We start from the raw sequence: 13,654 nt of genomic DNA on the forward strand, positions 1-13,654 counted from the left end.
ATTTGAAGCTTTCTATTTTGTGCTTAGAACTTACATTTGTCAGTTTCCTTTTCTCTGTTGAAGCCACTCTCTCCAAGACCTTAACAGCTCTGTAACAGTTACCTGCTTCTCTACTAAGCTGCCAATACCACTGCAGTGGCAGATTCAGTGCTGCCTGTGTACATTTGCAAGAGTTCTCATATCTGTTAAATAACATTACCAAATACGGCTGCATGATACAACATACATTTGCATGGGATACTCCATAAACACTCCATCAAATCAGACTATCCATTTGATGCCATCTGATTTTACTGAATTATTTTCAAATTATAGTATGGAGAATCTCTGCTGTAAGATCATGATAGCAATTATTGAAGCACAACAAGATGTTTTCTAAATTATAGTTCAAAAGAAAGCATTGAAATGTACCTGAGAAAGCGTTACTGTAATATCTTGAGAGTGTTTGCATAATATCTTTGGAATGCTGAGTCCATGGTGCTATCTTCCTATAGGTTTTTACCCTGTGGACAAGCTGAGAACCGCCATATTGCAGAGAAAGTGTATCTCCATGATCTTCGTATAATTCTTCAAACAATCTGAAGGGAAAGAAAAACATGATATTTGTCAACCTGCTGAAAAGAGCTTTTCAGAAAGAAAGAAGAATAACATTCAGAATTGCATTCAGAAGTCAAAGCACAACAGAACATTTTAGATACCTTCATACATACAGTTGCTTCACTACATAACAAGCAATACATTTTCTTCTCCCAAGTACTTCTTCCAGTTTACAAAAGAAGTATTTCATTAAAACATGTTATTAATAACTAGTTAACACTGAATTTCAAAGCTATGTCTCTATTCTTTATTCAGATATGTATGTGAGAACTATATTCAGTTTTAATAAGTGGATAAGTATTCTAAGACTTTCACCAATTCATAACACATCAGAATGCATTCACTCCACAGAAAATGCACTTCTGTAGATTCAGAAAGAAGATTAACACATCACATTAGACCATAGAGAGTAAACAAACAGCACAGCATCATAAACTAAGGCATTTTAAATATGCTAAATGGGACAGAATGTGCCAATATCTCAAGGCTATGTTTTCTATTAAGTTCACTGAGAATTAAGTCCATGTAACTCTCCAAAATCTACCTAACTATAAGGGCTCAAAGGTATAAAAAGAAAGAATGTGACTGTGAGAAATGTGAAGGGCAGTCAGTTACAATTTGCTGGAGCTGAAAAAGTATGTGGTAAGAGGGTAGAAACAGTCAGCTGCTACGATGAACAAGAACTGGCTAAAAGCAACGTTGTTCTCAAGAACCAAGACTTCAAATTGAGAGCTGTCCAAGTAACAAAAACAAACAACCATCAAAAAGCAGCCCCAGCATAAGCAAAACAAATAATCTCAGAAAACAAGGCCAGAAAAGAAGGTTATCCTAAGGAGGTGGCACCCAGTCTACGATAACAGATTCTCAGAAGCGAGCACTAAGAACATGTGTAAGAACCGTCTGCTTGTTTCTTTGGTTTTGGTATATTACTTTCTTTTAAAACAAGTTAAAACAAGAAGAAAAGCAGAAAACCCTGGTCAGCTAAAAGCTAAAAATCCTCACATGTTCAAGGCAAGAACAGCCAGGAGAAAGGATGACACGTCTCAGAAATTTCCCAGTCAGACACAGGAGACTTAAGAACTGAGTTGCAATGACCTTGCAATAAAGGTTCACAGGAAGCTGACAACCTGAAATTCATTGAGGATGTTGATCCACTTGACTTGGAAATAACTTGTAGAATTAAATTAACCTTCCACAGCCTCAAACTATTAAGCCTGCAAATAGACAAAGACTAGTCTTCTGAGGGGAGAAAGGTAGTTAAGTATATACAATCAAATAAGCAGCAAATGTACAAATGGTCTAGGAAACCTCTTAGATGGGACAACAACTACATTAAAGGAATTGTAAAGAAAAAGAGACGCTTGCAGAAATGGTCCCACTCAATTAAATCGTTAAAAAGAAAAATCCTACTAGACATAATTAGACTGTTCAAGACATATGGGCTTTTTTTCATCCTTCAGACTAACCCAAATAAAATGCTAACTTTATAAAGCTTAACAGAGATTCAGGATTGCAGACTGTGACACCATATGAAAAAATCAGAATTAGTATGGTGGACACTCAAAACTGCAATGAAAACAATAGGTAACAGTTTTCTAGACACACTATCTTGATTCAGGATAGCAGTGTGCTGAATATTAGTCTCTCTGGTCAGCCAGAAGAGTGTAAATTAAGAGGGAGAGTATTTAGCAATCAGATACTTCTTATGGGAAAAAGAATGCAGTACATCAAAGTCAAAGACTGCACAATGGAGATGCATCATAGCACACATTTCAAAATTTATTGGATTATGAATGCAATTTTGTGGTATTTCTGAACACAGTAATTCTGAAAAAGAAGTCTTCACAGATGAGATGTTTCAGAGGGGTATACATGGGTGATGCTATGAGACGTCATAACTAATAGCTACATTTCAGACAGATAATGAAAAACATGATATCAAGAAAATAAGAGGAATCACCTATTAAAATCCTACTAATTATGGCAAGAGATGAAAATTTTGGTGGCTGGAAAGTGGAGAGGGAGCAAATAAGAAAGAAGTTAGACAGAAAACATGAGACAATTGGAATAGGAAGCAAGAGATGAAATTTTGGATCCCAAAACAGGGGTGGAAAGGGGAGAGGTAATAAAGCCTAAGGAATGCCTGAGCTGATGAAGTAGTTGCTGGAGAGGACAATATACAAAGGTATAAGAGATCTGTCCACCTCCTGTTCCCCTCTGGTTAGAACCCAGCAGATCCAATTGCCAAGTCCCTTGGGGGTTGCACAGCAACTGGTAATTGCAGCAGCAGTTGCTTCCCAGAGGTAAAGATGCAACAACCAGCAGCTGGGACACAGAGGATGAGAAGCATTGTGAGCACACCGTGGAAGCCACCTGGCCTGTGAAAACACCCTAGCCTTCAGACAGCAGCCAACAGCCACTAATTGCACAGTGAGCCACCATGCTGTGGCACTTACCTGCTCCTGGTACTGAACAAGTGCTGGAAGCTAACTGAGGAGAAAGGGCAGAAGATGAAGGTACATCTTGAGTAAAGTGAAAGGAAGAGACTGGGAGAAATGCATCACCCAGGACTTGATCTTCTTTTGAAGCACGAGTTACTTCTTCGCATTCCAAACCTAACAAACCACTAGGCAATAACAGCAATGAAGCCATATTTCACTGCCATGACTGTGGATGTGTCATGAGGGTGAATAGTGACAGGACAAGGGGGAATGTTTTTAAACTAAGACAGGGGAGGTTTAGGTTAGAAATTAGGAGAAAGTTTTTCACACAGAGGGTGGTGACGGACTGGAGCAGGTTGCCCAGGGAGGTTGTGGATGCCCCATCCCTGGAGGCATTCAAGGCCAGGCTGGATGTGGCTCTGGGCAGCCTGGTCTTGTGATTGGTGACCCTGCACATAGCAGGGGATGAAACTGGATGATCATTGTGGTCCTTTTCAACCCAGGCCATTCTATGATCCTATGATTACCGTATAAGGAATAAAAATTTCAATTTTTTTTTCAATTAAATGCTGATTTTTAATTTATTTTTTAATAGTTTGAGAATGCTCAAATAAGTATCATTGCTACCCAACTGGAGACAACAGCTTTGCCAAAAACTCCACTCTTCAATAAAGCAAAAAGCATAAAATTTATCAACAGAAATGTAGGAAATATCCAGGTAAGATCCACATCTACAAAAACATCAATTTGGCATTCTGCATAAAAGCACAAACCTATTTCAGGTTTTATTCTTGATTTACACTTTGCATCAAGGAAATGAAAGAAGTGCTATTTTTATGTTACATTTACTTAAGAGGGAAATGCTTTGGTCTGTGTTTAGTTTTATAAAGAGAGTGAAGCCAAGCAGTTATTTAATAAGAAGCCAAACAAACATTCTTTTACGGAATTGGAAATTTTCAGTGTGACTGGATTTTCTCAAAATATCTGAAGTATGAATTTTTAGACTTAGCTGAATAACTACAAAATCATTCCAATAGAAAAAGAAATGCACTTTTCCTTTATATAAGTAATACTTTACCCAAGTCGCTTAACATAGATCAAACAAACAACGACAACAAAAAAAAAAACAACCCACAACACAATTAATGTATCTTACCGTACAGCATCTGTATCAAACTGTAAATTTGGCTTATCAATCAGTCCCAACGAATAGAGTTGGTATGCCAAAGCACACTTTCCCACCATAAACTGGGCTGTGTTAGTGCGATCTAAACAGTCCACACAATTGGTTCGGAGAACTCCAGTCTGGTAAAGCAATTCAAATAAGAGATATTATTATTATTATTATTATTATTTTTTTTTTTTTTTTTTTTTTTTTTTAATTAAGAAGCTACCATATTCATTATTGTTTTTTCCTACTGTCCAACTACTTGTCAAATCTCACATACTGGATTTTATGTCAGTTCACAAAACTTCAAGCAAAGACTTCTTAGGTCTAGCAATCTACGTTACTGCTGTAAGGTCCCCTTTCAAAATACTCTTCCTTCTATCATTACATGAACTGAACAAGTCTTTCAACGCAAAAAGAATCCCAAAGTCTTGCCTTAGAAAGAATGTGTTATATTGGTGAAGGTCTTATTTTCAACTACGCTGTAACTATTGCACAAAACAAAGCACACTGTCAGCTTGCTGTGGTTCTACTACAATGGTGCTGATATTATAAGCTTTCCATATCTTTTGCTTGCACCTCCACTCTTCAATTTCATAATGCACACAAAGTTATAACATTAACAGCTGCTAGACACTCCCATACAGAAGCATGGGGGATTCTTCTGCTCAAATGTGGCTACATCTGTGCTAGTTATAGTCTTAATGAAGAAGTACATTTTGAGTGTGACCCACAAGCTGTCTATCCCAAGACGAGATGAACCATGATGGAATTGCTTACACAGAACCCTTACGGTGACTACCTCAAACATTTAAGTTTAAAGACAGACAAAAGAGATTATATCCCTAACATAGGTAAACCTGCAAGGCTAACACTGAGACATATACATAGCACTTATATGCTTCTTTGTTTTAGAACAGAACACATCCTAGTGTTCAGTTAATAAAGGAATGGTCACATCCTCTCCAACTTAAGCGAACTTCAGAATCATGAATACCAAGTCAAAAGTCATTAATGTTTCTCAAGAAATGCCCAGTGTTCAGAGTATATATTAAGGTATACATCTGTTACTCTAGAATTTACCACATTGCACTTTTCTGATGGTAAAGAAAAAAGAAAAAAGTATTTCTGGTTGTATTTTCCTTCAGTGGTAGAAATTGCAATGATGTACAGAATATTCAGCAGTGGAGAAACTGTAATTGCTAATTTTTATGTGTATGAATGAAACAAGGCTCAGGAGTGCTTATTCCTCACCCCCCCCTGTCTAATATTGCATTAAAAAGATCGTTAAAAAGTTTCTGTTTTAAATTTTGCTTTGTGGCTACTAATATAGGCTATGTAAGTAATAGAAACTAGTTTAAAATCCAAACATTTCTCAGAATTCATTCAGCAAAAATACAAGATTTTCAAGCACTATTTCCCTTTTAGGTTTCTTGCATGGACTGCAATAATGCTGTTTATTCTACTATAAATATCACTTAAAGAGAGTAAGCTGTTAATCAATCATTAAGTATCTACACCAAGTGTTTCACTGATGCTTTGAGAATGAAGATTTAAATCGCTACATCTTTGAATTAATAGAAGTCTGTCATCTTCCTACCTGCAAGCGACCAGTGGAAACAACACAGCCTCCCAGTTCATTCCATCTAAAAGAGAAACAAAATAGAACAACTTTCAAATAACTTTTAAAACGAACAGGCCATACCACATATGGATCTGCTCAGTGAAAAACAGTGGCAATTAAATCCTGCTGCAAGGCAAAACTGATATCACTGAGCAGCAGAAGGCAGTGAAAGCTCCGTGCATTAGCAAGATGTTGTACTTAAACTGCACTGCTAAAAACAAAACCTAGCCTTAAAGTAGGAAGTTTTCTAAGCCATATAGAACATTTCCTCCCTAGAAGACAGAGGACAAGCCATACAAGATGTGCTCCATGATGTCCTCAAATCAAAAATAAAAAATGGTACAATGCCAGTGACTGCAATGACTAGAAGGCAGAGGCAAAAGGCACACTGTAGCACAACTGGTTGATTTAATTCTCCCCTTCACACTGATTCCAGGCATACATGCTATTTATCACCCAGTTCTTGTTATTCTGTACAGACCATATCTGAACCCAAGAGGCAGAGAACATTAATTTGAAATCAATGACATTTTGAGGTAGGGGAGCAGTTACGCTTGATGCAAGTAATCTCTGAACAACTGAATATTTTCAAGTTAGGAGCACAGAACTAGACAGATTGGAGAAATGGTTTGGCAAGCTTACATATACTACTTTTAAGACTCATTAGACTACTTCTACAAACCACAGCATTACGAGGATGGATCATTCACACTATTTTGCAGTTGCTATGTTTGCTGTAATGCATAGCAGAGAAGCTCTAAAAGAGCCTCAGAGTTTTACTTCAGATTGTTTCCAAATTAAGGTAGGCCAGAAAGGCAAAAACACACTTAATGTAAAATAAGAATGACTGTTTCAGTAACAATGAATTAGATCCCTGTGATAAATATTTGGAAAAAAAAATACCAACTTGTTGAACTTTTAACTTGGAAACTACATTATTTCTTAATTTTCAAGGGCTTGAGAGGATTCTGCTAACTGAACCATTATATCTCCACAGCAGCCAAAACAAATACTGTTCCTGTAATTTAGCAACAAAATAAAAACACACAACTTTCAGTTTTGTATGTAGGAATAAGAACCAATTGGAAAACACTGGACTACCTGACACTTCAGTCATAAACATATTTTTCATATGCCTTTAAAGAAACCTCTTCCCAAATTCCAAGTGTTCTCATTGTTAAAATTTACCCTAAAATTTAGGACTCCTTTGGTTAACAACAACAACAATAATAATAATGTATATATAATTTTTTATAAATACAGACAGCACAGATTACAAGTTACAAATAATGGTTTGATGTAGGAATTCATTATAAGTGGGAGAACAGCAGCATTATAAAACAGACTAATTTTTTTCAGTGTATTAGCATTTCATAGTACATGCCTCTGACTGCAATTCTTCTAGTTATAACTCAATAACAAAGAGCTTATGTTAACTGAAGCCTTAAAATAAGAAATGAGCAGTAGCAGAAATTTCAGACAACTCTCCAACCAACAGACGTTACTCATCAGGCATATGTAAAATTATACATACTTTTCATCTGGTCGCAAGACACTGCAGTAGGAATCAGGTCGATTTACAAAAAATCCAGTTTTCTTTACTACACTTTCTGCTATCACATTCAACCTATCAAGGACATTGCAAAGTTTGCTGGGGAGACAAAAAGGATTACATAGTAAAGATAAACTAACAGTAAAAAATTTTCACTGTTAGGAAGTCTTTTAATAACAGAAATAATTTAATAGAAGACACATCACAGCTTTATTTATCTCACAGCAACTACGCCTACTCTTTTCCTATAGCTTACAGACTTAGAAAGAAGCCACTGAGCAATTTTGTTCACTTATTAACAAAACATTTTACATAACACAAATGGAATAAAACATGTAAAACTCCTTTTTTCCCTTCTGAAATTTCTGTGATTCACAAAACAAAAATATGACAGAAATTGATAAATAGTTTCATTAAAGTTTATGCCCCCATTTTATTTGAAATGTATTGTCACTCAGTAACATTTATTTCAGTGTGCAGTTTTAATACATTTCTGCATTGCTTGTTCTGACCAGGTCATCCATCCATTAGATGAAGCTTGAAATGCAAATACTTTAACAAGGAACTTTAAAAACAAAGTTATAAATAAACAGTTAAGCATTATTTCTTTTTTTTTAAGTGATTTCTTACACTGAGATTGAAGGATTAATTTGAAATGTTTCTACAGGAACTGCTTTCCAGAAAATGTACTTTGGAACTACATGTTAAAGCAGAACCATTTCTCAGTATTCATTAAAGTTCCAGTTCTTTTGGTGGATATATGTATTACATCTCATTTGCATTAAGAATTTATCTTCAAAGCCCACAGGTATTTTTTGGTATGGGTACTACAGTATCAATATAATAATATCTACATAAAGAAACACCAAGCTTAAAGCTAGAGGAGGGATTTTTAGTTATCTAGTATCATTCCCCATACTGGATAGACAGTAAGCTTCCTTGGCATTGCTTCATACAGAACCCAAGAACTTCTATCTAGCATATCTTCTGAATGGAAATTCAGTCTTATTTTGAGATTTGCTAATTAATCATAAAACAAATTGAATATAGACCTATCTGTGCATAATGCTATTTTAGAATGAAAAATGGAGTGTGAAACCTGGTCAAATTTAAGGACTCATCCAACATGAGCCATTCTACAATTCTGTGATACAAAGAATGAGCTTTCCTACCTTTTTGTGTATTTGGCCATATCCCAAGGAATATAAATAATTGCATGCTCAGGGGGCAAAAATTGGTTCAGATACATCACAGCAGCAACAAGTTCTTCGCTAAGAATCCTTTCATGCTTTCTTTTCTCACGTTCCTTTGGCAAAAAGAAGAGAATGTCAGTTCTATCATGAACAACCATCTGTAACCTGTACAGACACATATACAGGTGTGTGTGTATTATAGACTGATATTCTCTAACATAAACTCTTTAACCTAGACTTCAGTATTTGTTCAGTATTAGTGAATTATTATCTTATTCTTCTCAACCTAGAATACCTTAAATGGCAAAAGCTACTAACAGTTGTTTAGTTGTTTAGTTTTAGTTGTTAGCAGAAATTAAAAGTGGCAGCTGTAACACAGCAGGCACTTCTGCAAAACAAATCCAATTGCAATTGAAAAGACAGCAAAATCTAAATATTCTGGCTTTTTAGCAGTTGATCCCTATTTGTTAAAACGTCATTTATCTCAACTGTGCATAATCATCTGCTGAGAAACTGAATCATGTAAGAGTAAAGAAGAGCATAAGGAAACAAGAGTGGTAAGAGAGATAAAATGGATGTAGACAAGGCAGGTGGAAATAAATGGGCAGAAAAGAGAGTATCCTGTTAGCTTCTGGACTACAAGGGGACTCAGGAGAATTCTCTTCCATTACCAGCAGAAGATGGGGAACAAAAAGCTTTGCAAGAGTATGAAAACATTTAGAACTACATAGCTATTCCCTGAACTTACCAGGTGTTTTGGCACTCTATGTTAATATGGCTTTTCTCTCAACTTAGTCCAAACTAAAACCTGCAATGAACCTATATCAGATCAATTTAAACTCTTATATAAAAGCAGCCATAAATAAATAAAGAAAAAGCAAGCCTAATGCAGTTCACAAATTTATAGGAGAGAGAGGTAAGGTGTGAAATAGATTTACATTTCATCACCCTGTAAGAAATCAAATACTAAAAGTACAGAGACAGAAATACTTAGCATTTGCGTAAAAGAAACATCAATATGCAAATAAGGCGACTTATTTATTAAGCTGAACATAAAATAAAGAAAGTGTTTTAATTTTAGCATTTTAATACTGACAAACTACTAAGAGGGAGAGAAACAGACGCATTTGGTCAATGCAAATTACAGAAGCATTGTATTTGGTCAGTGCTCTCAGAGAGAGTCTGAATTTTGGGTGGTCCTACATTGAGCCAGGAGTTGGACTCCATGAGCCTTGTGGGTCCATTCCAACTATGGGTATTCTGTGATTCTATGAATTAATGCAGCAATAGAATAGCTTCCCATATGCTCACTCCTGCTGCCTCTGGCACTGTCTGTTAACAAGCACAAGATGCCTCAACTTTCTCTCCTGATCATAAGTCCATACCTCTATCTGATCAAGCAAAAGAAGGAGAGATATGTCTTTACCATAATATTTCAAAGAACTCAGACATTTGTGTCAAGCAGTCTATAAACGTTACTTCTCATACAATCACAGTTTTATAGGAAGTTATAGGAAAATTTAGTGGAAAAGTTACTTTGACTCACTCCATTTAAGGAGGAATAGCAAGAACCTGAAAACAACAGTTATGAAAAAGTTGTAAGAAAACCATAAAAATGGGAAACAATATTTTTGAAAGACTGTAGTGTAAGCAGTTAGCAAGTTATGCGTTCTCCCGCATAGCATTAAATTTATGAAGAAAATATGCCACTTACAAGCTAACATTAGTTCAGAGCACAAACAGAAGTACACAGAGATTCTACAGAGGTTTGAAAACTTGTAGAAAATATGCAAAATAGTGTACCTTTACAAGATTCAAAATAATAATGGGAGAGCCGAATCTCTGAAGCATTTGGTCAAAGTGAAGAGCAGCAACATGTGCAAAAGGATCTGCTTGGTCCACTGCAACAGATGCATATATTCGGAATTATTTTCCCCTATAAGTACTCTACAAAAAATAATTTCTAGTTCTTTATAGTGATATAATTATATAACTCTCATTTATTCATGCAAAAGCTGTTTTAAAAAAATAATCCTCCTTTCTCAAGAAAAGCGATATCTTAATCAAAAATGTCATGAGATAGTAACAAAGATCAGTTATTCTGGTATTCTGGCCCCATTAAAATTAGTCCAAATGCTTTCCATCCTTTCCAACAGGTAGAAATTATATCCAGAACCCTTTAAGATAAATGTAGCTAACTGCACACAAATGAATAAGCACAAAGAAAGCTGACATCTTCAACCATAAGTTTTTTGTATGGCATTTCTGACTTTTAAGACAAGGATTTTTTTTTTTTTTCTACTTGATATCAGCAAATGCAGCTGTTCATATGGGTGAATGTTTATATACCATGTTTATCATAAAGATCACTGTTTTACCTTAAATCACAGACTCCCAAAGAGCAAATACATTGACAGTTTACTCATTTTCACAAGTTCAGTTTTCACTTACACTCTTGGGTGTTGTGCTAGTCATAATCTATCACAGAGAATAATTATTACGTACGTGTAATGGGTGGCTTAGGCATCATAGTTGAAATATCTTGAGACCAGTAGAGAGGGACAGAACCTCGAACCTGAACATAGGAAGAATAACTCCCCGCAGAAAATGACATAACTGAAGCATCATAAAGTATTTGTTCAGTTTCCACTTCGTTAGCAACATCTCCCTACAACAAACAGAAATACACCTACCGTGAAAGACATGGCATTTCAGAACTGTGTGCATCACGGAGAACTGACAGTTACAAACAGAGTACAATTAAACTGTAAGACACCAAATCATGATACTGACAACACTACCAAATGCTAATTCTTATTTGTACCTAAATGTGCTTTATCAGATTTTTTTTCCTCTAAAAATAACATTATCTATGTAAATAACATTTTAAGTGCACGAAAGAGATTCCAATAAGACTTGTTATTTTGTTTTAAGAACAGCTTTCTTAGGTGACTTAAATATTTATAGTTCTGATAACATTATCTAATATCTTAAATTACTATGAAAGCCACAACAATCCTCCCAACATTTCAGTTCACTGGTCAGTCAGTTTCAAGCTTTCCATATTATTAGCAGGCCAGGGAAAATTACCGATATACCACACCAAACTGAAATCACATTTGATTTACCTCACAGTTAGCTCCTCGTTTCAGAAAACGTGTTCCAGCAAATTTGCTTGATCTTCTGGCTATCAGAGTGACGTATATAGGGCGACCGTAAATTAACAGTTCTTGAAAGAGAAGTTAAGGGTTACATATCATACACAACTTTTTGTTCACTTAGCTCACGGAAGCAAATATAAACTCTAAAGAAAAACAATCAAACAAACACAAGAACAGCACATAAAGCACCTGTTCTACTAAGACCTCCTTAACAGAGATGAATTCTTCTGCCATTGGAAGAGGTCATTGCCCTTTACAACAATCATTTCTGAAGCACTCTGAAAAGAGAATCTACATTACTATGCATCAACCTCTCTTCCCAACATACAGGAGTATTTCTATAGTATGAAGTGATGATAGAGGTGAAGTAAGCACAAGACTGCTTTTGTGAACACAGGGATCCAAGTTTAGGAACCCCTATATTCAGATCAGGTGTATTAGCCACCTCCTAATTATTTGCCTTGAGAATCAGATAAATTTGCATCTACATAAGAGGCAACAACTGAAAGCCAAGCAGCTACAGAGGTAGTGGTGGCTTTTTTTAGAGCTTTTTATTTTTTAGTTAAAAAGTTAAAGACAAATTGTCTAGCATGACTGTACCACTTTGTGCTACTTCATTATCATAAGAGAGACCCAAAAAAGAGGGAAGAAGTCATCTTCTCATCAAATACTCACTGTAAAGATTATTGTCACTCACAAGTGCCTGCAGGCATAATGATGGTAGCTGGGTCCACCCAAACCTACCACTTCAAGTAAGACCACAGATGAAAAAGGACAGACATACCTTTCTGTCTGAGGACCAAGCCAACGATCAAAGCTTGACAAGCATGAAAAAAGTTAAACTAAACTTTGCAAAGGCAACTCTAACCTTTGCTTCATAACTGTATTTCCTTTCCCAAACATTTTGTTAACAACCTGATATTTGGAATGAGATATTAGTTTGAGATTTTTCTCCTATTACTACTATGTACATAGACCCATTTAAAATAACTCCATGGTAACCATGAAGGTCTAACATCAGCATCAACAGACACTGTACAATGACAAGAATTTATGCAAATCTCAGTTATTAAAATATATTCTAAAGGAGATTATTAGGAGAACATTTCTTTGTCAGAAATTCAGTTCTGCTGAGCTTTTCTTCCCTTCCTGAAATATTTATGAAAAACACAGTCAAGACTTAAAATCTACTCCTCATTACTTATATCCATGCTGACAAAAAGTGCCTCACTGAGAATACTCCACTTGTGTCATGGCCATGTTTTAAGAACATTACCATATTTAGCCATAAAACCTAGAAAAGTAACAAAAATTAAGGGCAACCAATAAATATATGTAGGTGACTCAAAGTAATGCCTCCTATTTATTTACATTGAAACTACAACAGATACAAAGAGCAATTCTCATTCATTTCATGGAGCAATTCTCAACCAAAAAACACTACTTTTTCCACAGAGCCACCACCATTACCTATGCATTTTAGCTACTGATGAACAAGAGCCTGCATGCCAATTCAATGTATTTCACACTGTCAAGGTTTTTAAAATGATAACTGCCATTTGATTCATGAGCAAAAGGATACTTGATTGTCCACAGAATCCATGAATGATATACAGCAGCCAATCACGATGCACAGTATTTTTTACTGCCTCCAGAAGCTTCCCATTCCACACATACTTTTCATAAGGTTTACTGCAAATTCCAAAAACACCTATGGAGTTGTTACAATGCAAATGCATTAGCAATCGAGAAGCAAACTCAAACACATAGAACTGTTGTAAAACATAAGTTCATTGCATCTTTATTTTGATTTTCCCTTGGCTTCAACTCATCATAACATCTACTCATGTTCTTGAAGCTTGCCAAATGCAGGTAACTTCAAACACTTGCTGAAGCTCTGCATTTATTGAGATTTACA

The 13,654-nt window shown here is 35.7% G+C and overlaps 1 protein-coding gene across 5 annotated transcripts in view; it reads right to left on the reverse strand.

Moving 5' to 3' along the window:
• FIG4 (FIG4 phosphoinositide 5-phosphatase) overlaps positions 1–13,654 on the reverse strand; it is a 58,978-nt gene that overhangs the window by 27,591 nt on the left and 17,733 nt on the right. For all 5 annotated transcript variants that reach the window (XM_015858713.3, XM_032443322.2, XM_085541845.1 and 2 more), the window contains 9 exons: positions 13,319–13,447; positions 11,704–11,804; positions 11,081–11,243; positions 10,379–10,476; positions 8,555–8,688; positions 7,365–7,481; positions 5,807–5,852; positions 4,195–4,343; positions 412–578 (listed from right to left, as the gene is read on the reverse strand). In XM_015858713.3, coding sequence (XP_015714199.1) covers positions 412–578; positions 4,195–4,343; positions 5,807–5,852; positions 7,365–7,481; positions 8,555–8,688; positions 10,379–10,476; positions 11,081–11,243; positions 11,704–11,804; positions 13,319–13,447 — 1,104 coding nt within the window. The remainder of the gene's footprint in view (positions 1–411; positions 579–4,194; positions 4,344–5,806; positions 5,853–7,364; positions 7,482–8,554; positions 8,689–10,378; positions 10,477–11,080; positions 11,244–11,703; positions 11,805–13,318; positions 13,448–13,654) is intronic.

The sequence above is a fragment of the Coturnix japonica genome, chromosome 3 (assembly GCF_054131305.1).
Source record: "Coturnix japonica strain WE chromosome 3, WE-NBRP24, whole genome shotgun sequence".
Taxonomy (NCBI): domain Eukaryota; kingdom Metazoa; phylum Chordata; class Aves; order Galliformes; family Phasianidae; genus Coturnix; species Coturnix japonica.